Source organism: Bombus huntii, chromosome 10 (assembly GCF_024542735.1).
Source record: "Bombus huntii isolate Logan2020A chromosome 10, iyBomHunt1.1, whole genome shotgun sequence".
NCBI lineage: Eukaryota > Metazoa > Arthropoda > Insecta > Hymenoptera > Apidae > Bombus > Bombus huntii.
The window spans coordinates 13,462,454-13,489,355 of record NC_066247.1 but is presented as its reverse complement, the minus strand read 5'-3'; the positions used below and the strand labels follow the sequence as shown (position 1 = coordinate 13,489,355).

General features: G+C 27.4%; 7 protein-coding genes and 1 long non-coding RNA gene across 17 annotated transcripts; 4 read left to right on the top strand and 4 right to left on the bottom strand.

Moving 5' to 3' along the window:
• Positions 1-138: 138 nt before the first annotated feature.
• LOC126870478 (WD40 repeat-containing protein SMU1) lies at positions 139-3,051 on the bottom strand. 4 transcript variants are annotated; one of them, XM_050628247.1, is made up of 8 exons: positions 2,917-3,051; positions 2,123-2,189; positions 1,874-2,017; positions 1,677-1,791; positions 934-1,576; positions 763-864; positions 346-682; positions 139-275 (listed from the first exon to the last, which is right to left on the bottom strand). In XM_050628247.1, the coding sequence occupies exons 4-8, from the start codon at positions 1,720-1,722 to the stop codon at positions 177-179; spliced, it is 1,227 nt and encodes a 408-aa protein (XP_050484204.1). In that variant the 5' UTR covers positions 1,723-1,791; positions 1,874-2,017; positions 2,123-2,189; positions 2,917-3,051; the 3' UTR covers positions 139-176. The 4 variants fall into 4 exon arrangements, with proteins under 4 accessions (XP_050484204.1, XP_050484206.1, XP_050484205.1 ...); XM_050628249.1 differs by having other exon boundaries at positions 1,874-2,036; positions 2,917-2,934; XM_050628248.1 differs by lacking the exon at positions 2,917-3,051 and adding an exon at positions 2,272-2,457 and having other exon boundaries at positions 1,874-2,036.
• On the top strand, positions 2,791-8,207 carry LOC126870474 (insulin-degrading enzyme). Of its 2 annotated transcripts, none has more exons than XM_050628234.1 (14): positions 2,791-2,941; positions 3,778-3,977; positions 4,081-4,581; positions 4,708-4,913; positions 5,006-5,254; positions 5,584-5,976; positions 6,071-6,180; positions 6,270-6,414; positions 6,489-6,599; positions 6,664-6,784; positions 6,913-7,119; positions 7,216-7,508; positions 7,583-7,792; positions 7,869-8,207. In XM_050628234.1, the coding sequence occupies exons 1-14, from the start codon at positions 2,874-2,876 to the stop codon at positions 8,112-8,114; spliced, it is 3,060 nt and encodes a 1,019-aa protein (XP_050484191.1). In that variant the 5' UTR covers positions 2,791-2,873; the 3' UTR covers positions 8,115-8,207. The 2 variants fall into 2 exon arrangements, with proteins under 2 accessions (XP_050484191.1, XP_050484192.1); XM_050628235.1 differs by lacking the exon at positions 2,791-2,941 and adding an exon at positions 3,192-3,448.
• Positions 8,208-8,270: 63 nt separating this feature from the next.
• On the bottom strand, positions 8,271-10,660 carry LOC126870483 (uncharacterized). The gene is made up of 2 exons (XR_007691352.1): positions 10,325-10,660; positions 8,271-10,223 (listed from the first exon to the last, which is right to left on the bottom strand). It is a non-coding gene; the product is annotated as an uncharacterized LOC126870483 (long non-coding RNA).
• A 307-nt stretch (positions 10,661-10,967) lies between these two features.
• On the top strand, positions 10,968-13,891 carry LOC126870489 (protein krasavietz). Of its 2 annotated transcripts, none has more exons than XM_050628265.1 (8): positions 10,968-11,133; positions 11,690-11,761; positions 11,833-12,113; positions 12,195-12,499; positions 12,615-12,858; positions 12,927-13,146; positions 13,229-13,390; positions 13,450-13,891. In XM_050628265.1, the coding sequence occupies exons 2-7, from the start codon at positions 11,701-11,703 to the stop codon at positions 13,378-13,380; spliced, it is 1,263 nt and encodes a 420-aa protein (XP_050484222.1). In that variant the 5' UTR covers positions 10,968-11,133; positions 11,690-11,700; the 3' UTR covers positions 13,381-13,390; positions 13,450-13,891. The 2 variants fall into 2 exon arrangements, with proteins under 2 accessions (XP_050484222.1, XP_050484223.1); XM_050628266.1 differs by lacking the exon at positions 10,968-11,133 and adding an exon at positions 11,565-11,583.
• A 218-nt stretch (positions 13,892-14,109) lies between these two features.
• LOC126870487 (serine--tRNA ligase, mitochondrial) lies at positions 14,110-15,978 on the bottom strand. 2 transcript variants are annotated; one of them, XM_050628264.1, is made up of 4 exons: positions 15,830-15,978; positions 14,990-15,720; positions 14,686-14,853; positions 14,110-14,599 (listed from the first exon to the last, which is right to left on the bottom strand). In XM_050628264.1, the coding sequence occupies exons 1-4, from the start codon at positions 15,890-15,892 to the stop codon at positions 14,278-14,280; spliced, it is 1,284 nt and encodes a 427-aa protein (XP_050484221.1). In that variant the 5' UTR covers positions 15,893-15,978; the 3' UTR covers positions 14,110-14,277. The 2 variants fall into 2 exon arrangements, with proteins under 2 accessions (XP_050484221.1, XP_050484220.1); XM_050628263.1 differs by having other exon boundaries at positions 14,990-15,715; positions 15,830-15,972.
• A 73-nt stretch (positions 15,979-16,051) lies between these two features.
• Positions 16,052-18,491, top strand: LOC126870493 (oxygen-dependent coproporphyrinogen-III oxidase). Its single transcript, XM_050628271.1, has 2 exons — positions 16,052-16,200; positions 16,499-18,491. Exon 2 carries the CDS (start codon positions 16,505-16,507, stop codon positions 17,660-17,662), a length of 1,158 nt encoding a protein of 385 aa, XP_050484228.1. The 5' UTR covers positions 16,052-16,200; positions 16,499-16,504; the 3' UTR covers positions 17,663-18,491.
• Positions 18,427-24,942, bottom strand: LOC126870484 (adhesion G protein-coupled receptor A3). Of its 3 annotated transcripts, XM_050628260.1 has the most exons (14): positions 24,778-24,942; positions 24,272-24,478; positions 24,036-24,179; positions 23,871-23,942; positions 23,714-23,785; positions 23,493-23,564; positions 23,335-23,418; positions 22,913-23,242; positions 22,700-22,836; positions 21,804-22,640; positions 21,481-21,727; positions 21,129-21,422; positions 19,850-21,056; positions 19,548-19,779 (listed from the first exon to the last, which is right to left on the bottom strand). In XM_050628260.1, exons 2-14 carry the CDS (start codon positions 24,454-24,456, stop codon positions 19,699-19,701), a joined length of 3,762 nt encoding a protein of 1,253 aa, XP_050484217.1. In that variant the 5' UTR covers positions 24,457-24,478; positions 24,778-24,942; the 3' UTR covers positions 19,548-19,698. The 3 variants fall into 3 exon arrangements, with proteins under 3 accessions (XP_050484214.1, XP_050484215.1, XP_050484217.1); XM_050628257.1 differs by having other exon boundaries at positions 18,427-21,056; XM_050628258.1 differs by lacking the exons at positions 24,036-24,179; positions 24,272-24,478; positions 24,778-24,942 and having other exon boundaries at positions 18,427-21,056; positions 23,710-23,785.
• A 230-nt stretch (positions 24,943-25,172) lies between these two features.
• LOC126870494 (E3 ubiquitin-protein ligase TM129) lies at positions 25,173-26,850 on the top strand. Of its 2 annotated transcripts, XM_050628274.1 has the most exons (7): positions 25,173-25,305; positions 25,388-25,543; positions 25,615-25,876; positions 25,956-26,145; positions 26,225-26,419; positions 26,499-26,647; positions 26,713-26,850. In XM_050628274.1, the coding sequence occupies exons 2-7, from the start codon at positions 25,531-25,533 to the stop codon at positions 26,828-26,830; spliced, it is 927 nt and encodes a 308-aa protein (XP_050484231.1). In that variant the 5' UTR covers positions 25,173-25,305; positions 25,388-25,530; the 3' UTR covers positions 26,831-26,850. The 2 variants fall into 2 exon arrangements, with proteins under 2 accessions (XP_050484231.1, XP_050484230.1); XM_050628273.1 differs by having other exon boundaries at positions 25,204-25,543.
• Positions 26,851-26,902: the final 52 nt, after the last annotated feature.

The window sequence follows — 26,902 nt, the reverse complement described above, 5'->3', positions numbered from 1 at the left end:
TAGTGTGCTTTTATTGCAGCATAATATAAAATTTACACATTAAAGCTGGTCTTAGAAGAATGAATATACCTATTTTATATTTTCCATATTTCATAAAATTAAGAATGCACAGGAAATATATCATAAAATGAAACGCTATTAGAATTAGAAAAAGATGTTTTAATTTATATACATTCTTACGGTTTCCATAATTTTAAAAGACCATCTTCGCTATATGAACATAAAAGATTCTGATGCGGATGATGCGTTAAACCTATAACATCTTTCTCATGTATCTGAAATGTGGAAATAATAAAAAATACAATAAAAAATAAATTATTAGAGTTTAAGAATAAAAATACTTACATTAAGTGTTCTTTCAAGCTTTCCTGATGATGTAGAAAAACAATAAAGAACAAGATCTTCACCAACACAGTAAATAAATTCGCCACGTGGACTTACAACAGTACATACGAAGTCACCTCCTTCTCGTTTTCCACTGGAGAATGATCTTACTATTTGCCCTTGCATATTCATAATTACAACTGTGTTTGAACGATTACACACAACGAAATGTTCTGGATTTCGTGGAAGGACATGTATGCTATTAACAGTTAAATCTGCAGCTCCTAGGGACTTATATGTACCTATACATTCTGTTGTTTTTAAACTCCAAACTTTTACAGTTCCATCTGATGATGCACTGATCAATATAAATAAAAATATTTAATAACTGCTTTACAAAAGAAAAGTAATTAAGAACTAATAAAATAGGTATTATACCTTATTACGTTATGTCCATCTGGGGCAAAAACTACTTCATTTACAAAGGAAGCATGTCCTCGAAATTCTTTTAAAGTTTTTCCAGATTTAAGTCCATGTATCCTATATTAAACTATTATACTAATTATAATGTTAAAAATGAATTTTTCTATAATTATTGCTTTTATATACCTTATAGTAGTATCAAATGATGCAGATAAAATTTGGCTGTTATCTCTACTGAACTGAAGACATGTAACACCTTTTGAATGTGCTTTTTCAAATCTTCTTAAACATTGTCCACTTTGAACTCTCCACACTTTTATTTTACCATCCTGTCCACCACCAGCTAACATTTCACTATCACGACTAAAAGCCATTGATAATACAGCTTGCTCCATCATCATAAAATTGTCTTGAGCTTGATATTTTAAATCTTTCCTGATTTTACCAGTTGTGAAATTCCATACTTCAATAAATCCATCAACAGAACCAGTAACTAAATACTGACCATCTGGTGAAAAACGTGCACATTCTACATGAGATTTTTGACCAAACTTAATCTGTTTTGAAAGTTGAGTAGGGTACTTCTCATCTTCTTGATCTCTCACTGCTGCTTTTCCTCTAAACAAATCAATCGTAGTACCAGGTGGAAGTAAACCTTGATGTTGTTGCCACTTTAATGCTTGTCCCAATAATGCAAGTAATCTACTTGATGGTACAACTGATACTTCACCAGCAAGAGCTGTAGCTATGTAAGCTCTTCGTTTCTCTTTTGTACTTCCATCAGGATATGCTTCACGTGGATCGAAATATGAACGTGCAAGTAAATTTTCTGTGCCCAAAAAAAAGATATGATATTAAAAAAATATATAAGCAAAATAAAATTGTATGTAAATATAATATCTAATTTCTGTTAAATATATTTAATATACCTAGATGTATATATCTTTCAGGTTCTTGTTGTTTCATCATAATCATGGGATCTGTTTGCCTCAATAATGATCGAGCTGCTCCTAATTCCCTTAATTCAATTAATTCTAAGACAACCTATGGAGTATTATCATAAATATGAAGTTGATATTTATTAAAAATAACACAAAAAATCTTTTTGCTTAAAAAATCTTTTTACCTGTTCGTATAAGTCAATAAGTTTCTTATCCGGCAATTTTAGTGACTGTATAGCTTTTAATACTGTATCCCAATGCCCATTATTTATATCTGCTACAAAACCATCTACACTATCCACTGTATTCAATGATACACCTGTTTCTTCCTATAAACAAACAATTTTACTTTTATTGTGTACGTTTATTAACAAAATTCGTTGATATGATCCATTTGCTAAAGAGTATATTGTATAACAACGATAAATAGATACCTGTAATGTTTGTAATGTTTTGACAAGATTTGATTCTTTAAGATACTGTTGTATCAAACGAATTACGCTAAAATCAAACAATAACATATAAGTATTAAAAACACAAATATTCAAATTTTATTATACATAATTAATAATATAATAATTACTCTGCAGATTCAATTTCAATTGACATCTTTTACAATGCTTAAAAAAAATGTACAGGAAAATAAATATTCCCACTTAATCACAATCAATCAGAATTAATAAAGAAAGACAATCTCATAATCTCATGTAACGTTATGTCGTCCAACGATACAATCCTACCACTATCGAGTTATAGTTATTTTTCCCATTTTTATCACTAGATTAAAACAAATTTAAAAAGAACTGTCATTTCTTAGATTTATTAATTTTGATCCAATTTTATGTAAGGAATCTTTACTACGATTTAGATATTTTTATTTAATAAGTTATTTTTAAATGTATCGATACATCTACTCTATTTTTAGAATATATATTTGATATTATATACTTGCAAATCAAAATTATTTGAATTATTATCAATTATAAATGTAATTTTTATTAATGAAATATTGATTATTACCATTTTCTTATAAATGACAATAGTTTGCGCTATATCATTATGGAATAAATGTTTTACTATAGATATTCACTGCAACTTACTTCAAAACATTATATAGTAATCATGATAACAAGATTAAATAAATCTTTATTTTCCAGAAGTAATTTATAAAGAAATTTAATAAGAATGGTTTTAACACATATGTTCAAATCTCGTATTTTTTACGTACCAACCCACTCTTTCTTTGTTTACAGGTATGCATACATTCTTGATGAAACATTACATAGATATATAATTCGGTCATAGTATATCCGAATGAAATTTACCAATTTGTAAAACAATGGAAAGAATATATCTATTAGTTATTATTCAATAAATTCAAAGTATATATATATATATATATATATATTATCATAGTTATCTTAATCACATGTAATGCATTTTAAAATATTAGACTTCATTTTTGATGTAAAGAAATTAATCTTGTGAAGTGTATAATTCTGTATTACATTGTTCGACTCTTATTCTAACCTAACAGTGCATTTTATCTTTTTATATATTATTCTTATTTATATGAAATATTTACATTATATTATCGATCATTAAAAAATTATATAGCATTGGAATGCATATAATAACCCGATTATTAAAAAAATTGTTTTTTAATTAATCGAGGGTAAAACAGGATTGTAGAATTTGAGTATTGAAAAGAGTTAGATATTATTAAGAAAAATTATAAAACAAGATTATAAAACAAAATTGTAAGTAAAATCACTACACATTTTTATATCAGCAGTAAATTATGTAACAGTTACTCTTTTTTTTACAAAAATCTTGACATTATGTTACTTTTTATAATGTTATCATTATTTAAAAGTGATAAAATCTAATATATGGTTTAATATTACCAAACAAAAATTTGTTCATATATTGACATCCTTTGTCTTTAAATCAAATTAAAAAAGGGAAGAATAAATGTTCAACTTATCTGTTTAATGTAAACAAATTTCATTTTTGCTTAATTGTTATTTATGATCAGGTAATACTAAAAGTTGGTTTGTATTATGTTTAATATTTTCTTTATTTGTAGGTGTAAATCGTCTAGTATAAAAGTATCTAAATCCAACATGGTTCATCATAATCTCATAGAAAAGCGATACGATAACATAACTAAATCACCAAATGATAAAAGGGAATATAGAGGTCTTTTGCTTTCTAATAAAATGAGAGTTTTACTCATTAGTGATCCCACAACAGATAAAAGTGCCGCTGCTTTGAATGTGAATATTGGTAAAATCAGATATATAGTTATACTATTATTTTTTGAGTATAATGTAATTACTACCTTTATAGTTTTAAGCTACATTTAATTTTATATTATTTATCTTTATAGGCTATTTAAGTGAACCAGATGATTTACCAGGCTTAGCACATTTTTGCGAACATATGTTATTTCTGGGCACAGAAAAATATCCAGAAAAAAACGATTATAATAAATATTTATCACAAAATGGTGGTACTTATAATGCATCAACTTATATGGATCATACACTTTATTATTTTGATGTACATGCAGAAAAATTAAAAGGTGCATTAGATCGTTTTGCACAATTTTTTATTGCACCACTCTTTACAGAAGCTTTAACTGAGTTAGAATTAAATGCTATCCATATGGAATGTAAAAAAAATTTAGCAAATGATACATGGCGCCTTGATCAATTAGATAGATCATCAGCTGATCCAAGTCATCCTTTCTCAAAATTTGCTACTGGGAATAAGGAAACTTTAGATATAATCCCAAAGCAGAAAGGAATAAATGTACGGGAAAAATTACTTGAATTTCATAACAAATTTTATTCCTCTAACATTATGGCATTATCTGTATTTGGTAAAGGTAAGTAAAATACTTTATTTATTATTTACTCCACTAAAACATATTTAATATAGAATAAAATTATTATCTATTTATGCTTTTTTTATAAAATAAGAACTATTCTTATAAATTCTGTTCTATATTTAGAGAGTTTAGATGAACTTGAACAAATGGTAGTAGAGTTATTTTCTCAAGTGAAAAATAAAGATATTACAGTACCTACTTGGCCGGAACATCCTTTTAATTCAAAGCAACATTTTCAAAACAGGTGGTATGTTGTTCCAATAAAAGACATTAGAAATTTGTATATCATATTTCCTATACCTGACTTGCGAGAACATTATAAATCAGCGGTAATAACTATATTTATATTATTTCTTAATATATTAATTTATTGTTCTTAATCGTATAATAAAAATACATCCACTTTTTAAAATTTTTTTAGCCTGCACATTATATTTCACATCTATTAGGACATGAAGGGGAAGGATCACTTTTATCTTTATTGAAAGCAAAAGGATGGTGCAATTCGCTTGGTTCGGGTAAACGATTAGGTGCTAGAGGTTTTAGCTTCTTTGCTGTTTTTGTTGATTTAACAGAAGAAGGCATTCAACATGTTGATGATATTGTCCTCTTAACGTTCCAATATATTAACATGCTAAACAAACATGGACCAGTTGAGTGGATTTACAATGTAATTATTCATAAATCAATTATTATGTAATACAGATTTAAATATTAACACTTCGCCGTCGGAGAAGCTAACGTACTTATACCTTAGTTTAGAGCAGGAACATCCAATTACATACACGAGTTACAATGTTAATTATGAATTTTATATTTTAAAATATATATTTGTAAATTTGCGAAAACAATAGCCATAAAGTTACTGATATAAAGAGATAATAAACAACATAAAGTATTTGCTAATAAAGAAAATACTATGTATTCTGTTGGTGAAGTGTTAATCATGAATATATAAATATTTAATAAGTTTAATAAAATAGCTGTTTTGTTCTGAAGGAATATAGAGACATCGCAAATATAAATTTTCGATTCAAGGAAAAAGGTTATCCTTGTGATTATGTCAGTGGTATAGCACAAGTATTATATGATTATCCAATGGAAGAAATCTTAATAGCGGAACATCTTTTTCCATTGTGGAAACCAGATTTAATCACATGGGTAATGGAATATTTGAAACCAGAAAATGTTAGAATTCATGTAGTTGCAAAGTTATATGAAGATATAGCTGACGAAACTGAAAAATGGTATGGTGTTAAATTTAAAAAAGAAAAGATACCACAAAATATAATAAGTAAATGGATTAATGCTGGTTTAAATTCGGATTTACAATTGCCACCAAAGAATGAGTTCATACCAGAAAAATTTGATATAAAACCAGCAGAAAGTACTGTGAGTAAACATTTGTGTAAACATTTCTATATGTAAGTACATATATGTATGTATGCATACTATGACAAAACAATTTCATTTTTTTTCTCTCTAGATATCCAAATTCCCAATAATTATTGAAGACACTCCACTAATAAGATTATGGTTTAAACAAGATGATGAATTTCTTATACCCAGAGCTAATTTATTTATCGATTTCGTCAGGTAAAATATAAGTAAACTGTGTTGTCTACTTAATTCATATTTATATTAAAGATGTGTTATACTTAAATATGATTACATTTTGCTTACAGTCCACTGGCATACATGGATCCTCTTAGTTGTAATTTAACATATATATTTGTATTATTATTTCGTGATGCTCTAAATGAATATGCATATGCCGCCGACATTGTTGGTCTTAAATGGGAGCTCACGAATAGTAAATATGGAATGACAGTAAGTAAAAACTATTATAAGTACATAATATATATAAATTTCATTTTTAATATTATACAGTATATATTTTTTAGCTGGGAATTGTTGGCTACGATGATAAACAACAAGTGTTACTGAATAAAATTATTGATAAAATGATCAATTTTAAAGTTGATCCAAAAAGATTTGAAATTTGGAAAGAAAATGTATGTGTTACTTAAATTTTTATGTATGCTACTATGTTATTATTAATTTTCATCTTAATTCTAGTATATTAGAAGCTTGAAAAATTATAAAGCTGAACAGCCATATCAGCATGCAGTTTATTATCTTGCTGTTTTATTATCAGAGCAAATTTGGATGAAGGATGAATTACTAAATGCTACGTCTCGTAAGTCTATGCAAAAAAATTAAACATTTGGTTGATAAAGAAATAGATAAGAAATATCCATTATAAATTTTATAATTTATTAATTATATTTAATATAATTATGTTCGTATAATTTCATTTGTATGTAGATTTAACAGTTGAAAGAGTACAAAATTTCATCCCACAATTTTTAAACAAAATACATATGGAATGTTTAATACATGGTAACATAACAATGTCAGAAGCTATTGAAACTGCAAAGTCAATAGAATCAAAATTATCAAATGCAGTTCCTCATATAGTACCACTTCTATCTAGGCAGTTAATTTTACATCGTGAAATCAAACTAGAAGATGGTAAGTACATTTAACTTTTTATATTAAAAGTTTTTAAATAATATTTGTAGAAAAAAGGAAAGAAAAATTAATATTTTTCCTATATATATTTTCTAGGTTGTCAATTTTTATTTGAAGTAAAAACTAAATTTCATAGTAATTCATGTACGCAAGTTTATTATCAAACTGGTTTACAATCAACAGAATCAAATATGCTTCTAGAACTTTTAGCACAGATTTTATCAGAACCTTGTTTTACTACGTTAAGAACTAAAGAACAATTGGGATATATAGTGTTTAGTGGAGTTCGAAGAACAAATGGTGCACAAGGTTTAAGAATTATAGTTCAAAGTGACAGACATCCTAAATATGTTGAACAAAGAATTAATGCGTTTTTAAATTCTATGTTGGTTAGTAATTAGAATTTAAATATTACTAGATATATTTGTTTTCAAAATTTGCATTTAAAGTTAATTTATTTCAGCAATATATACCATCTATGACAAAAGAAGAATTTAATGCACATAAAGAATCACTAGCAATACGACGACTTGAAAAACCTAAACAAATGACTACTTTATCTGCCATATTTTGGAGTGAAATTATATCACAACAATATAATTTCGATAGAGCAAATATTGAAGTTGCATATTTAAAAACTATAACACAGGAACAAATACTAAAGTTTTATAAAGTATGCATATAATGACTGCATCACTTAGACTAACAATAATACAAGTATATTGAATTTAAACGTTTTTCATTTGTAGGAAATATTTCAAAGTGACATTCAACGTAAATTATCAGTACATGTACTTTCTACACTAAAAGATGTAAAATTAGAAGATGAAAATGTAATGGAATCTAATGAATACATTTCATCAGATGGAACAAATAATATTGAACCAAAAAAAATTGATGATATCATATCATTTAAAATTAGTCAGTGTTTGTATCCATTATTGAAGCCATTCAGTGATATACCAAGAAAAGGCGCACACTCATCAAAATTATGAAGTGCTTAATAATAACTGTGAATATGTGTTTTAATAATGTCACTGCACCTGCAGATTGTAGTAAATATCAGGTAAATAAATGATTTTAACATATTCTGTTATATAAAAAAACAATGTTTAAAATATTAAATAATCATTTAAGATATTAATTTTATAAATGCTGATGGATATAAAAGTAAAAGAGTAACTATAAAAAGTAGAAAGCAGTTGTAGTAAATGATAAGTAACTACATCACATATGTAATAAAGTCTATATTCAAATATACTCTATCAATAGTCCATAAGCATTTAAGTGAGTACTTAATAGATTAAGAAATACAGGTAGTTGTTTTATTATACCTCAAAATTTCTGTATACTCATAAAATTTTGTAAAAATAAATACGTAACTACTTCGAAGAAGTTGTAACCTCAACTACAGGACCTTGTACCAACTAATAGATAAGCTAAATGAACATTTTTTTGTCTATTACTTTCACTAAGTGTCCCTCGCCTCGACGCTTAAACAGCTCCTAAATCAGTGAAAAGCTAACAAATCAGAAAACAGTTGATAATTTTTAAGAATGCCAGAATAGTTACAGCAATAATGGCACCATACATTTGCACAGATCTCACTTAACACATTTAAGGTCAGAGAACAAATAAGATTGCTCATGCCCATTGTCCTAGTTGTTCCACAGTGCAAGTGCTGCACCATGCGATCAAATGCCGAAGGTGTTCCACGCTAGCATATGCAAGAACCTATAAAGTTAGAAATCTACCCTATTTGGTTCCACGCTAGCATACAAGAACGTATTTAGTCCAGTCACAAGTAGAGCCTATTTCATTGTACGATTCTATGGAAAAGTTCATACTTTTCTTTCCGAGGTAGAAAGTATGAGAATAACAAAATCTTACAATAATTAAACTTAGGTGCCGTAGAAAGTAAAATTAATTGTTTATTATATTTCTTTTTAGAAAAGAGAAGGAAATCTTTACTTTCAAACGATAATGGATCAGTGGAATGATGCAATAATTTTAATATATTCTCTATACACAACAGCTTTCTAGGTTTAACATTAAATTCACTTTCCTCGTGATAATATTTTTGTTATAAAACCTGAATTTCACTTCAATAGTAATTTCAGTAGTTGTTAGGTTGCGAGTAATATTTCTGAGTGATGTATCTGTTTTGCATGTATGTTCGTTCATAAAGATGATAAAAAAGAGGTATAAACTAACTACAAACAAGATTTGATGTCATGACTATGTAATTTTTGTAATCCACGATTTTTATCCATTTTATTTTTATTATTGAGTAAAACTTATTAATTCTCTGAATTCTAATCTATGGAGGATTGGAATACATATCGACTACACGGAAATACACAATCGACTCGTGAAGCCAAGTAAAACTCGCCCGTGATTTGTAATAATAATAATGCCATAGCTCCTCGAGTAAAATCCTCGGCGATCCGCTTGACTTCTCCCTACGGAGGCAATTAGCATTGGATCCATATCCTGCCTATCCTATTCATGCTTCGTTGTGTACTGACAACCGAGTGCAATAGTCTTCACCCCGGCTACAACCGGGGATACGCCGCGCCATCTCATCCCTCTTCGACTACGATCGAGGGGACGACAGTCTATGTATGCGGATACTAATTCAAAAGTGAAACCTTTTCACTTTTTACTTTTTCTAAATTAATCTTTTGCTAATATATTTGTGAGATCTTTCTAAATAAAATGAGAACAAACACGATATAATTTGAATTAGATTTACTTATTGATATGTATTTAATTATCATTTATAAAGTAAGCAAATATGCTCCAAATCGTATCGTATTTGGTGTAATTTCAATTAAGAAAATGTAACGAACATGTTAGTAAAAATTTCATTCATCACAAATCAAAGATAAGAAAGTTTGATTTTTGAGTTAAGAAAGGCTCAACTTATCTCGTTTCGACTCTCAGTGTCTCTATCACTTTCATTCTTTTTGTCCTGTTCTAAGTTCAGTTTAGATTGTCAAAAGACTGTCAGCTATGCATCGGGCTTCTAAGCTCGATCCCCGTTTATAAACAGAAAATAAACGACAACCAATACAGACGTATATGTTGTCGCAAACGTACAACTATAACCAGAATTTACTGTAGTGGTATCGGCAAATTTTTACAAATATAGTCGCTCATAAAATTATCTATTATTATTATAAATCGCTATTTGAACACTTACTGTCTACGTTTATATTTATTCCATTTACAATTCGATACAGCACAGGATCACAATATATTGAAAGATTACTATAAAATTATATTGAAAATTTACTTACAAAATTAGTTACGAAGTTTACTTATAAAGTATCATAAAATTATAAAAATCTCACCTATGTGCTTTCACCAAATGGTGAACTAGGTTACCTAGTGTTACTTTGAGATTGTTTTTACTACTTGATATCAGCGCCTTGTAGTGAACAATATAGGAGACTTTCTGTCCTCATATCTAGGCTTACCCCTACTACAAGAATGTCAGATCAGGATCTATATATATATATATATATATATCTTTATATCTCTATATATCTTATATATATATATATCTTATATATATATATATATATAAGACCTAATACGACCATGCTCTGTTTTACTCTATATATCAGGACGAATGTTAGAGAAATGGTATATATCCACGTATCAGATCTACTCATCTCTGTACATATGTACATATATCCAAATATTATATCGCTTTCTTTAATAAATATATTATTTCTTAAAATAGATGTTGTTATATATTCTTTCTTACTAGATGTCGTTACAAATTCTATTTTCAGTATTATATTTTGAACAGTTTAGATGGCGTTAAAAACGCATTACGAAATGTAAATTCGAGTATCCTATCTTTTCCCTGTCAATTGTGGCTTCTCTTCAAGTTGATTCTCTTCGGTTTCGCTGATCTCAAGTACTCAAAATCCTCTTTGAGATATTTCGTATTGTCCTCATACGCCTGAAAAGGGGTAGTTCTACAGTTGTACGTGCATCTAAGTAAGTTAAGAAGTAAAAGTCATTAAAATTTAAACAATATTCGTTCGCTTTTCATATAACCTGATCTCTGTAAAAGGTTCAATTTTTTTATAAATTTCAGCCATCGTGGTTCCATCCCATGACCTTAACCTTAGGAGTAATAAACTAATTGAAAAGTAGAATTTTTTACGTATATTTTAATGCTATTAATCTTTATAATAAAGTAATTTATAAGTAGGAATTTTTGACGTAATAGAATATATTTAATGAAAGTCGCCATTTGTCAAAGAAGTGCCAACAGATTTAAAGTCAAATGCCACCTCATTATGGTCTCATTATAGTTTCTCAATCCTCAATCTTATTAAATTTTTGTCTTAATATACAAATAAAAGGTCAAAAGATTTTCAAAATTTGTCAATAGTAATACACAACATAAGGCAAACAATTCTATATATGTATATGCATATATAGGTACATATTATATACTTATATGTATATGTTATAAATATATTATCGTTAATTTACGAAAAAGTCGAAAAATTTTAAAGCATATTTATTGAAATTTCTACCATTTCAGAAAGGTATTGTATGAGTCAAAAAATAGAAAAACCAATATTATCAGGTCAACGCATAAAGACCAGAAAAAGAGGTATGCATCAAAAAATATAAGATTTCTTAGGTAATATATTTAATGAAAATTATAATGAAGAATTTTTTTAGATGAAAAAGAAAAATATGACCCTATGGGATTTCGAGATGCGATTTTACTTGGTTTGGAAAAGGCTGGTAACGACTTAGATGCAATTTCAAAGTACTTGGACGCAGCTGGCTCTAAATTAGATTACCGCAGATATGGAGAGGACCTTTTTGACATCTTAATAGCTGGTGGACTTTTAGTTCCAGGCGGTTCTATTGCTCAAGATGGTGATAAACCAGTAAAAACCACTGCTTGTGTTTTTGAACAACCAGAAGATATGGAATCTATGCGAAATTTTGAACAAGTGACGTATACTGTTCTATGTATATTTAAGCTGTCATGATATGTACTTTAACAATGGCTTTAAAAATAACTTTATTTATAGGTTTTCATCAAACTTATGAGACGTTATAAATACTTGGAAAAAATGTTTGAGGAAGAAATGAAAAAGGTATTGGTTTTTATGAAAGGCTTCACTCCTAAAGAAAGGATAAAATTAGCTAGAATGACGGCTCTGTGGATATCCAATGGTTCTGTTCCACCTACTGTTTTATCAGTTTTAATTAATGAACATTTGGTTAAAGACAACTTAGCATTAGACTTTTTATTAGAAGTTTTTGTCACTTGGAGGCAGGAGAAAGGTCTATCCAGTTTAATGACTGCTTTGAAAAAAGGAAATATTGAAGGAAGGTATGAGAAAATTCCAAACTTTATAAAGTTCATTGTTATATCTATATCAGGTTTTTTGTTTTATTCTCATTACTTTTTCTTTTTTCTTTCTTTTTTTTTACATACTGATCAACAGGTTAATGGAATTTGTACCGCCTAATAAACGAACTGAAGAATATTTTCGATCTGTATTTGAAGCTGTTGGTCTTGCAGACATTGTAAAATTACATAAAGCTCAAGCAAGTCAAGAAGCAAAACGGGACTTGCAACAACTGTTATTGGATGATTTGGCTGATAATCGTCCTTTGAAAGATATTATACTTGATCTCAAAGAAATGGCACAGAAGAGTGGTATTCCTGAGCATGAAGTTATTGGCCTGGTAATTATAGTTTTATGATATTATTATATTACATTAGAATTAAATAAAATTGTTAACAATGTTTGCAGATTTGGGTTGTAGTAATGGGTCAAGCTGAATGGAATAAAAAAGAAGAGTTAGTGGCTGATCAAGCACTGAAGCACTTAAAAATATATACTCCACTGTTTGATGTTTTTACAACCACTGCCAGATCTGAGCTTGCACTTCTTCTGAAGGTTCAGGAATTTTGTTATGAGAATATGAACTTCATGAAAGTCTTCCAGAAAATTGTTTTACTATTTTATAAAAGTACGTTTATAATGCTGACACATACATTTATTTGTAATTTCTTTGTTTGTGTCCATTTTCTGTTTAACATATTTTATTTTAGCGGATGTAATATCAGAAGAAGTGATTTTGAAGTGGTATAAGGAAGGCCATTCTGTTAAAGGAAAAATGATGTTCTTAGATCAAATGAAAAAATTCGTTGAATGGTTACAGAATGCTGAAGAAGAATCTGAATCAGGAGAAGAAGAAGATTAAAAATACAGAAGTATGTTTAATCAAGGTTTACAGCTTTGTTTTTGACTTTATATTATTTTTATATTTCAGAATAATATAAGCTTCATTATCAAAAAATAATATATTTGGATTACATCCAAAATTTTTGGAATGGATCAAAATATGAACTGCAATTGGACTGTATTGACAAATGGAAATTTTGATAAAATAAAGTTTGTATCATTCTGCGATACACTATATCAATATACAAATACATACAGTTTTTTAATCGTTAATGAATAAAAAACAATACATTACCATCTGATTAACGAGGAAGATAAATTGTAAAATTTACAGTGTCTTTAAATTGTATTACTTTAAGAAAAAATATTTTGTGTTACATTTTTATAACACCGCTGCAAAATATATACAGAATAACAAGTTAATGAAGAAAAGATCTTTATCCCTGTGTATGTATAATTTTCAAACCCACATTCTTTGTATGATAATATTGTACTAGTTTCTAGAAAATATATTGTCAGGTGGTGTTTAATATTTGAATTTTTTATGAATCCTGTTTAATTTCCTATAATATTAATTAATTTATATAAATAAAAGCAATTAACTAGAAACAAGTAATTTCTTAATATATATAATTGGAATTCATTTTTTATTTCTTTAAAAATTTTATTTTTGTATATTATAAATATAAGAATTATATAAATTATTATTATTCATTGCATTTAGGCTAATGCACGATAAAATTCTATATACATTGATAAATAGATAATTTATTTTAATGTAAATTGCAAGTAAATATTCCTACATATATATACTTTTACATTCATGAATGGCAAAAACAATAAAGATGTAATTATTACTTGTTTTTAACTGTTTTCAGAGAAGATTAAATGTTACATGTACAGTTACAGTTACATGTTAGATTTGTGATTTGTATTTATGGAGTTTCATGTTAGCAATTGGTTGTTTTTTAATAAGTGTCTTTCCTGCCATATAAGGTATTAAAATTTCAGGGATTTGAATACGCATATGTTTTGTTTGATGTGTTTCACAAAGTGCTATCAACATGCGAGGTACAGCACATGCAGTTCCATTCAAAGTATGAACATGTAAAACTTCTCCCTTATTTGTCTTATATTTTATACCAAGTCGTCGTGACTGATAATCTGTACAATTACTACAACTAGATAATTCTCCATATAATTTTCTTCCAGGCATCCATCCTTCCATATCTACTTTCCTAAATATATAAATTGATGATGTGACATTAAGAAATTTAAAAGCTAAGTATTTCAATATATAATGTAATATTATACTACTGTATACCTATATGCTGGAGACCCTAAATCATGAGCTGGCATATCAATTATTCGAAAATATAAATTTAATGAAGAAAATAAATCTTCTTGAATATTCAGAAGTTCTTGAAACTGATTTTCTGACTCTTCATGTTTTGAACATACAAACATTTCAACTTTTGTAAATTGATGAACCCTTATATGAATAGATAAAATTATTTATTAGAAATAATATTTATGTAACTGTTATACTATCAATATTGAAACAGTTGTTAGATATATTATCATATTAATAAAATATATTTAAAAATATATGTAACATGATTTTTTACCTGTATATACTTCTCTCATGTATAAGATTAGATATTTCAGCCCTAAAACACCTGCTTACAGCAGCCATTTTTAGTGGTAAATCTTCTGAACTAAATATAGTATTCATTACTTTATAAGCTAAGGACATTTCTGCTGTTCCAGATAAACTATAGTTCCCTCCATAAAAAGGACTTAAATTATATACAAGGTGTCTTCCATTATCTATTATCAATCCACATCTTTCTATAACTTCAGTAGGGATAATATCAGGTACAGAAACAAGTTTAAAGCCATGTTTCATTAACTTTCTGACTGTAAAATGAATTAATGCTTCTTCTAATTCTGCTAGATCTCCTAAGAACAAGTAACCTCGTGTTCCTATTAAGGGCCCCAATTGTTTACTTTTTAATGCCTTTAAATTTGTAACTAATGTTGAAAATTCTTGTGGTTCAAAATCAAATTCTGGATTATGCCCGCATTCTTTTAAAATTTGTGGTTCTTCGCCATAAGATAATACTCTTGGATCTGTTTGATTTGGTATTTTATTTAACTCATGCAAAAGAGCCTTCTTTAACTCTGGATTTTTTGAAAGTTCAAGAATTTTATCAATATCTCCAATACTTTTCCTTGCTGCTATATTATTAAAAATAATATCTCGATTACATGAATTACATAAAAAATCAATATTATATTCGGGTTCTGGAATATATGTTATTGTGTCTACATTATATTGTGTTGACTGTGTCCTATACTGTAAAGAATATATATGTTAATTATATAATTTAATATGCAACTGGAAAGAAAAATAAACCAAATACTTTTTACATTATATACATATGTAAACAAAAATAATAACATACCAAAGTCTTTGTATAAAACTGAGGATATTTAAGAAATCGACTAAATTGTTTCTTGAACCACATTTTAAAAGTAAAATAATATTAATTATAAAATACATATGTGCATCAAGTATACGCCAATATATCCCTATGTTGGTAGTTAACCTATGATACACATTTCTCTTTTTTGATGCATATGCTATTTATAAATGTTTATTAGGTTTGAAAATTACTTTAAGACACCTTGCTATATAAATGATTACGCTATTATCAACATTTATAATATTATTAAAAAAATAATTTATTTCCCGTTTTCACACAACATAATTATATATTTGCTGTTCTGCAATTCGATAAGAGACACATTTGTTATTCCTCAAGCCTGAAAAACTGTAAGTAATGATATTATTACACTATTTTATAATACTTTATGATTTAATCTTTTACTTCATTTATGATTAATAATAAATTATCAAAATCCGATAATCAATATCCATCATTTATAGTAATGTCAAATTTGTTTAAAATAAAACCGAAAATAAATTCTTTTATTTAATATATTGTAAAATTTGCACAGTTTATTTTAATATTTTCTGAATGATATATTCTTCAATAAAAAGCATAACTTAACTTTCTCAATTGCTACTTTGTTAACATGCAATTAAAAATACTCTAATTCACTAATTACAGATAACTATGATTCCACGAACATTAATAAAAAATTGGATTTCTTTACGTCATTTTTTTCATAAACATTATACAATCCAATATAAGGCCAAAAACATCAAATACATTGGTTTTGGTATATTCACAAGTGTTTTGGTTTATAGTACTTCAGGAATCACAATATTTGCAGCGCAAAATGAGTTGGATATTAAAAAATTTATGGCACAACCTATTACTGACATAAAGAAATTAAAGAAGAAAGATGATATGAAAACAAAAATGGAATTGTTAGTGATGAAAACTCAAGCAGACTTTTGTAAAGCTTTGGAATCCTTAGAAGAACCAGGCCATTCTTTTAAAGTTGACAGATGGGTTAGGAAGGAAGGTGGTGGAGGAATTACTTGTGTTTTGCAAGATGGAGTTGTTTTTGAAAAAGCTGGAGTAAATGTATCTGTCGTTACTGGTATGTTACCACCAGGTGCAGTACAACAAATGAGAGCACGTGGGAAAAAAATGGGAGAGGGATCTGTACCATTCTTTGCAGCTGGTGTAAGTGCTGTAATTCATCCTCGAAATCCCATGGTTCCAACAATACATTTCAACTATCGTTACTTTGAAGTAGAAAATTCAGATGGTTCAATTCAGTGGTGGTTTGGAGGTGGCACAGATCTTACACCTTATTACTTAAATGAGGATGATGTAAAACATTTTCATAGTACTTTAAAAGCTGCATGCGATCAATATGATCCTTCATATTATTCAAAATACAAAAAATGGTGTGATGATTATTTTTTTATCACACATAGAGGAGAACGTAGAGGAGTAGGTGGTATCTTTTTTGATGACATTGATACTCCTAGCCAAGAAGAAGCATTTCAATTCGTAAAATCTTGTGCAGAAGCTGTTATTCCTTCATACATTCCATTAGTTGACAAACATAAAGATGATGGATATGGATATAGTGAAAGACAATGGCAATTATTACGTAGAGGAAGATATGTTGAATTTAACTTAATATACGATCGTGGTACAAAATTTGGTTTATATACACCTGGTGCAAGATATGAAAGTATATTAATGTCTTTGCCTTTGTCTGCAAATTGGCAATATATGCATGAACCAAAACCTGGTTCAAAAGAAGCAGAACTTGTTGATGTATTGAGAAACCCTAAGGAATGGTTGAACTAATATAAATAATATCCTTTAATGAAACTATCATTTCTTAACTTAAAGCTGTAATTTGTAGCAGTAATTTTGAATGATACAATTAATTACCTTTTTGCTATTTTGTTTACAAGTATTTTGTACAATTTTGTACAAGTGGAATGTTAATGAAAAAAATGCAAATTAAAATATAGAATAAGGCCATATTTTTAAACCATTTAAATATATTTTCAAGTATAAGAAAAGAGTTACATGTATAAACTTTATATTTAATGAATTAAATACTGTATAAACTGTAAATTATGTATAAAAATTGTACCTATTATTTTGATATACTTTATATGAAAGTAATATTCTTATACATTATAACTCTATACAGTCTAGGTGCTCATATGTGCACGTATTATATCTTTTAATATTATTTTAAACATTGTATACCTTAAATATAATAATATGGATATTCTCAAATTATTTTAGATGTATAAAAAGACAAATGATGACAAATTTGATGTGTTCTCAAATTTATTTAGTAAAATATTCAGTCTTAGAGTATATATTATAAATTACATATGTAATCATGAAAATAATAACAAAAATTTATTGTACAAAAAATCATTGGTAGAAATTCAATTAAATTAAATATAAAATATTCTTTAAATCTAAATGATATATGATGGAAGCAGATTTCAATAGATGTAATGATTTCAGTTATGTAATTCTTGATCACTCTTTTTATACAACAATATATATACAAAGCAAAAAAAGGAAGAGTATTTAAAATTCACAAAAATATCGAGTTGTTTGTATTAATTATGTACAATTTTCTCTGAATAAATACATATCCAACAAACAATTTAATGAATGTTTCATATATATATATGTGTATATATATATATATATATACACGAATAAAAATGAATGAAAGATATTCGACATTTAAAAGAAGTAAAAAAATTAGTAGAGATGTAGAAACAGATGAAACATTTTTGTAAAACATTTTTATGTATAGGAACTATGTTTTGTAGATAAATTAATAAAGCAGAGTAAGATAAGTATTTCTTCGAATATTATAAAAATGTAAATATTAGCAAAAAATTATTTTACTCTGTTAGACGAAATTCCTATATGATATAAATATGTTACGTGTTTTATATAAGCAAAACTAGATTAAACACTTGTTTCTTTTTTTACTATTTGTAGATAAGTATTCGGATTATTTAAGTGTGTTTTACTAGTTTCAATATTCTGTATATTTTGTTGTTTGTTTAAACTCTCTACTTCATTGTTTGAATCTAAATTTTTTACAATATTACAAGAACTGTGCATAAGTGATGTCATATCAATCATAGAACTGATTAATTTTTGTTTAGATCTCAATTCATCAGTGCACACATTAGAGGCACATTCAGTATTTCTTGTAGGAGTAATATATGTAGTCTGCATTAATTTATGTAAATTATCTTTAACTGCACTATTTACTTTAGGGAAAGGTGATTCTAATTTGTTAAATGATTTTTGAGATAGGCGACTTTTATCACATAAATTTGAATTTGTAATATTTTGTAAGCCTGTAAATGATTTCAGATATTCGCATTTTTTTAAACTGGTAAGGGATGTGATGTCGTTTAATGAATTACAAAAATTATTCCTTAATGGTTTCACAGTCTCTATTGGAAGACAGTGCATGCTATTAGAATGAGTTAACCATTTTGAAGTGGCATTAGATCGCCGTTCTTCTACTTCATGAAATTCATTCATACTTTGACAGTCTTTTTTTAACCATTTTGGGTTCATAATGTTATCTACAGTTTCATAAACTTCTGGTAAATTATGTTCGCTTTTTTCACTAGTCATCTGAGTAATAGATTCTATTTCCGAGCTATATTCTAAACTACATTGTTGTGAAACACTTTGCAGATGTTTTTCTTCATCAGTTTTGATGTCCATGTCTGAGTCATGTAAAGTTATACTCAGTAATTCTACTTTTTGGCAATTATTCCTCGCAGAGTTTGATACTGTGTTTAAAGAATCGTGTAATCTACAGTTATTATTAACTTTTCTTACATTTCCAAAAAGACCTTCTTGACCAATAACAAATCGCACTGGAACATTTCTTTCCTCTGAGATACTACCACCGCTATCTGAGAGTATATTAACGTTTTTAATGTCATTTATTGGATTTAACTCAACATGGATATTTGTATTATTTACTTTTGCACTGCTACTTAAGATGGTTTGGTCTATATTACTATCTAATTTTGTAGTAGATCGTGGTACAGAAATGCAACTACCAGCATCACTCATAGCACCGCCATCACCTTGTTTTCGAGGACCAAGATTATTATTTTTTGTATGACGACGTTGTTTTCTAAAAAATTTTCTAGCAACTCCACTTTGATGAGGATTATAAAACATTTCAACACAAGTTGGTTCAATATATGTTGTTACGGAATTATCAGATCTGTATTGCTGTCGATGTAATACAACTAAGTTCACATTGGTCATTTTTCTACCAACAGGTGAAACTTCTTGACTGGTTATAATATCTGTAACTTTAAACGCATTATAAGTTTGCGACCTATTGGTGTATCTGGATGAACCAATGGAATTTGAATCAGATGTAACTTGAGTAGCCTGAGAATTAGACATTGGAGGTACCAAATTTTGTACTAATGATTGCGTTGCTATTACAGGATTTGCATCAGAGATACTTCTTGTTCGACAACATTGATTTTTTCGCTTTTGAAACCAGCAACCCATTTTTAACCATTGTGACCTAACATCATTTCGCGCAATTCCATAAAAAAAGAGGATGAAAATTCCAAGTGAACTAGAAAAAAGGGAATATAAAGTAGCAAATATAGTTTCATCAAACGAAATGTATGCACTTAATGGCTTTGTTATAGCTGCTGCTGCAGTAATCCATGATATTAAATATAAAATTAATATAATAATTTGACCCTTTAGTTGAGTTATTTGAGAATGTTCTGAGTCGTCAATATCGGATAAAACAGTCTGTGCACTGCGTGCACTATTCCTGCCTACAGAAAGATTTGTATTTGGTTCCAATAATTCTAAATCCATATTTTCCGTTGCTTGTGTACCTTCAGACAACTGAGCATTCATATCAACATTTTGAATTGAACATTTAATGAGTAAATGAAAAATAGATAAATATACAATTAGAAATCCAGCTGGAACAAACAATGCAACAAGAGCAGGAGCAGTTGTGAGAAAACAATATGAATATCCAGCGTATTCTCGTAAATTTATTGCGCCAGATATACCACAAATGATCATAGCTATACCCCAGCCAACTAGATACAGCCCTAATAATGGTTTTGGTATTGGTGGATCTTGAAGTTCATTATCCGGAATATCTTCAAGATCTGGTTTAGATAATTTTTTATACATATTGCTGTAAACAAATTAACCTTTTAATATTTGTTCATTGTATAGTTTTTATAAAATGTAAAGATTAATTATATACCTTGCAAATACTGCCATCCATAATAAACAACATAAAGACAAGTAATGTAGAATAAGACCAACACCTTGACAAATTGGTATATTTTCTGTTTGGTAAATACCAATACTATAAAAAAATGATAATAATGCCATAGCAAACCAAGTATTAATAACACAATGTTTTGCTTTTTTAGGCATAGCAATTGATGTGTAACAGATAATGTATGTAACAGACATAATAACTAAACATGTTACTGTTGCAATACTTCCAATATATATTGCTGGATTTGAATACCTAAATTTGGCGCCACTTATGCTGAAAATAGAAGTATTACAAATTAATTCATAAATATAAAAATTTATTAAATACGTACCTGTTACCATTGTAATCAAATGTAGAAGTATCTTGTAAAAGGCCATAATATCCCAATCTATTGCAATGAAATACTATTAAGTTATTTAATACATTTCTTAAATAGCAACCATCATTTGTCCAGCCTCCTGATTTATTTAATGTTTCATCCCAAACTACGGGTAATAATTTTTTTCCGGCGTAGTAGTATAAAGGTGCCTTTAGCATAATGTATACAGGCTCAGTTAAATTTTGTATTGACATTCCATCTGAAAAAAGATTCATATTATTATATTATTTTTACGTTTTAAATAAGCATTTTTGATGTTAGTTTTAATTACATACATAACTTGCTTCCAATAACACATGATGGAATATCCATATTATCATTGTTAATTATTTTAGGAAACAATCTACTATTGCTATATACAGAAATCATTAATTGATGAGCAGTAACTTCTTGTGAATATTGTAATAAAGATGCAGGTAGGTGTATTGATGCTTCAATTATTTTATCTTTTATATTAATCGGAGATGTTCTATTGTTTGTTGTACATTGTAAAAATCGTATTTCTGGATTATTATTGGAATACCATGTACATATTAATCCTGTAAAACTATCACGTTTCACTCTGAATTCTTCTAGTGCCATGTTTTTCTTGTAAAATTGTATAGATGGAGTAAATTGTATAATCTTTTCTACAGCTTTTATTAGTCGCGTGCAAGATTTAAAGGAAATTTCAGCTTTTTTTAAAATATTCTTTGGTACATTAATCAGAGTACTAATGACATCAATTAACATAGAACCAAGTTCTTTTTCTTCAGTTACAAAATTTAAGTAATTTTCTATAGTTTGAGTTATGAAATCAACTTCAATAGGATCGGTTATTTTTATGGTATTTCCTGTATAATTTTTGAATTTCTTCGCACTTTCTAATAAACTGATCCTTGTAAGTGAAAGATTAACTTTAGAAAATTGTTCTAAACTTTTTGTTATATGTGATATGTAAGGACATAATTCTGTGTTTAAATTCTCCCAATATCCTGTAATATTACATTGATAAGAAGCTTTTAAAGGCATTTGCATTAAACCTGATAAGTGGTTGCCTTCGCATGGTAATTCTGCCCTCCATCCTACTATAGTTTTTGGCCATGTATAAATACCTTTATTATTTTTAGTTACTGTAACATAATAATTTATTAGACTTATATTAAAATTTGAAGTATACATTTTATTTTACCTGCTAGAGGACAATAACGAGTTTCTTCAGAGATAACTATTACACTGATTGCTTTTGTTCTATTACCATTTACAGAAACTAACAAACAATTCCATTGGCCATTGTGTTCTTCTTTAACAGGAACAATACTAAGAGAACTATAAAAATTATAATTTTATTATGCATATATATAAATGCTTTGATTTACACTACATGTATTAAATGCTAAAATACCTGTCCACAATGCCACTATCTGCAAGATATCTGTTATCCACTTTAATATTAGATAAACTTTTTTGTGGATCTAGAAATGTATTTAAATCTACAGTTTCAGAAGTAGTATTAGGATACCACAACCAACTTAGTCTTGCATTTCTATCTTCTGTTATACTAGGTGCTCTGCATTTTAAAGTTATAGAATCTCCAGCAAATACTACTTGATTATTAACTGGCCGAAGTTCAATTGTGGGAGGTAACCACTGACATTGAATATTTTCTGAATACTTCAATTTTTTCACAAATTCACCTTTGATATTTATAGGTGATACACATTTTGGGGCAGGACTGAAATATTTCAAAAGCTTATTACACTATGATACACATTATACCCTATATAATTACTAAATCTCTATTTTTGTATTTAAAAAATATGTTACTTTAATTTAATAGAACTGTTATGAATCCAATTACTAAACCAGTATAATTCACAGTCACATCTCCATGGATTGTTAGATAAATCTCTGAAATATAAATTAAAATTTGAGTAACTTTATTCAATTTATATGAATTCATATATTATATTTAACTTACTTACAACTGTTTTAAAGATTTTAGACCATAAAAAGTACCCTCCATTAAAGTTGTTAATTTATTTTCGTTTAATTTCCTATAATATATTTTTATAGATCAGTGTTTTTTTTTAAATACTCATGAGTATAATTATACATATATATGTGCACACATGTACGCACGCACACACATAACAAAACAAATATAAAGAAAGTAAATAAAAATTGAAACTAGAGACTCACTTACAAGCGCTCTAAAGCCAGTAAATTATGAAATAATGATGGTTTCACCACACTTATGTTGTTGCTGGACAAATCACTAATAATCAAGTAAATAATATGTAAGATAAAAGAATATACATAAAAATATACATCAATATATTTTACAAAATCTGTAAACTTACAGCCTTTTCAAATTTGGCAACTTGCTAAATGTATGAGCATCTATAGTTGAAATTTGATTTTTACTTAAATCCCTAAATAAAAATTGAATATATTTGTAGCATTAATATATTCAATAATAAATAATGTATGATTCATAATAATAACAAATATATTAATATTCTTACAATCTCTCTAAATTTCCAAGACCATCAAAAGAATTTTCACCAATAAAAGTTATATCATTTTGCGATAAGTTCAAACGTTTCAAATTTGTCAAATTTTTAAATATGTTAGCTTCAATAGCATAAATATCATTCTTGCTCAAATCTCTGAAATATATTAAGCAATTAAAAATATTACAACTAAAAATAAGTATTACTCTGTGTGCTATAGAATAATTCATATAGTATTATAATCTTACAATTGAACTAATTCCACGCTGACACTATCAAGATTGATATCCCTAATGTTCTGCAATTCATTACTACATTTAATTCGTAGCCATTCTGCTTGTGCACCAAGTTTACATGTGCAATACTTTGGACATGTCTGGATTGTTTCTCCTCTTGTTTGAATTAAAATTAAAAACAATAAAATAGCTCTCATTTTAAAAAAGGCAGATTTTTACCTAAAGAATATCAATTTTAATTAATAAGAAAATCGAAATTAGTAACTTAACAAATTAACGTTTACAAATTTTTTATAAAAGCAAATATTTTAAGTATAAACATTGAAAATATATAAAACATTGATACAATTATTATATATTTGAACAGAATTTAAAATTTCAAGCAAAATTCTTGTAAAACTAAACATATAATTTTCATTCATAATTTACAATATTTTAATATAAGAATGAGAATAAATAATAGAATGATTTCATGTAAGTATAAACAATGAATTTATACATAAACGTTAAATACTTACGACTATGAAAGGAATTTTATTTATCATATTGTTTTAATGTTATACGCCATATATTATGATTATTTGATAACTGTAAACATAATTATAAGAGAACAAGCTTACGGATATTTGTACACACTTCCCATAACAATAAAAGACAACTTACGAATTGTCATAGTCATAAACTATTGACTATATACATGCATATCTGTATCTAGAATTAATTATAGGCTGATTTTCACATATTACGTATATATTTTAAGAAAGAATTATTTTTGTTTTATTTGTTATAATACAGCTTTAAAAGATCACTTTTGAGATGTAAATTATAAGGTAGATGTGTAAAATATCACAGTAATGTTTATGTAATAACAATATTCATAAAGATTTAAGTTGTTTTGAAAAATAACAATTTTCATAAGGATTCGTCATAATAGTTGAATCTAACCTGTAATTGCTCTTTAAATATTGTTGATGAAGTAAAGTATTTAATCATTAAATATCAAATATATATATATATGTAAAATTCTGTAAACATCAAGCAAAAAGGTTAAAATATACAATTGGAAACATATTTTGTAAAAAATGTCTGCCTTTTTGTTTTATACTTTGTTTTATATTTTAATGTCAGGATGTATCATATATCCACCTACAGAATTTGTGTCAGCCGGCCTAACCATAAAAGATATATTTTCGAATTTGTTAGGTAGTGAAAATGAATTTTTTGTGCAATATCACATAAGAAAAAGTGTCATTACGTTACTTATATATTCTATGCTCCCGTTTGGTAAATATACTTATTTTTCTCTTATTCTAAATGTTGTACTGCTTGTTAAAATAAGTTTTTCTTTTAATTAGGTTATGCGTTTGGTTTAATTCTGTTTGGACATATAGACGCTGTCAATATATTATTAAGTCATGTCAATTTATGGTCAATTTATGTTACTTGTTCTATATTGATACCACTATATACTTTATCTAAAATTTTAATATGGTCAATGAATAATTGGAGCAAGCATCCTATAGCGAAAAATCTTGCAGTTTACTGTAACAGCAATAACAATAATAACAGTATACCATGGACTACAGTAGCTTCTGATATTAATGTAGAATATCAAAGGTTATATATTAAACTGAGAAGATTATTCTTGTAATATATTACTCCTGAAGATAATTCAATCATTAATATTTTATTTTAGAATAGATAAGATAATACTTACTACAAATAGTATAACATGCGTAATAGCTACTGATAATTGGATAATTAAAGTTCTACCTTATACAGTAATGGTTGCCCATCAGAGTGATACAGCTTTAATAGTTAACAGAAGTGACACTCATGAAATGTCACCTGTGACAAGAGGAGAAGTTCAGTTTATTAATATTGAGGTATATTTTGTTATTCTAAATTAGTCTTTACCCTAGGAATTTTTGATTTTTTATTAATTGAAGTTCCATTGATGTGTAGGTAAAACCTACTAGAACAGGATCACAGCCTTTTGACATACGATTAAATGTATTTGATTTTAAAAATCTGCAAGACAAAGTCTCTCGTCCCATCACTATATTACAAAACATTAAATTTCATAAAACTTTACTTGATAAATTCATTGATAATTTTAAAGAACATGTACAGGAAAATCCACATTATGGATATGCAGAGGTATTTTATTTACTTTTTCACAAATTTAATATTTTATTTCAATAAATAAAATCTAATTATAATATAAAAATGTTTGAAGGAATTAAGTCAATGTATAGGATGTATGCAAGCTTTATCAAATGTAAAATTACATAAACAATGTAGTAGTGGTATAGGAAGTGGAAATCCTGAAGACTGCATGGTATGTTACTGTCGTCCAATGTGGTGCATAGAATGTATGGCAAAATGGTTAGTATGTGATATATATATATATATATTTAATGTAGGTATATTATTAAAAATATTTATTATAGGTTTGCATCAAGACAAGATGAAAATGCACCTGAAACATGGTTATCTTCTAAATGTACTTGTCCAGTATGCAGAGCACGATTTTGTATTTTAGATGTATGTCTTATACAGTCAATTTAAATATAAAACTAATATTTTAATACATGATTATATTTTTAAAGTTATCTTCGTTACATAAGATATTTTACCTAG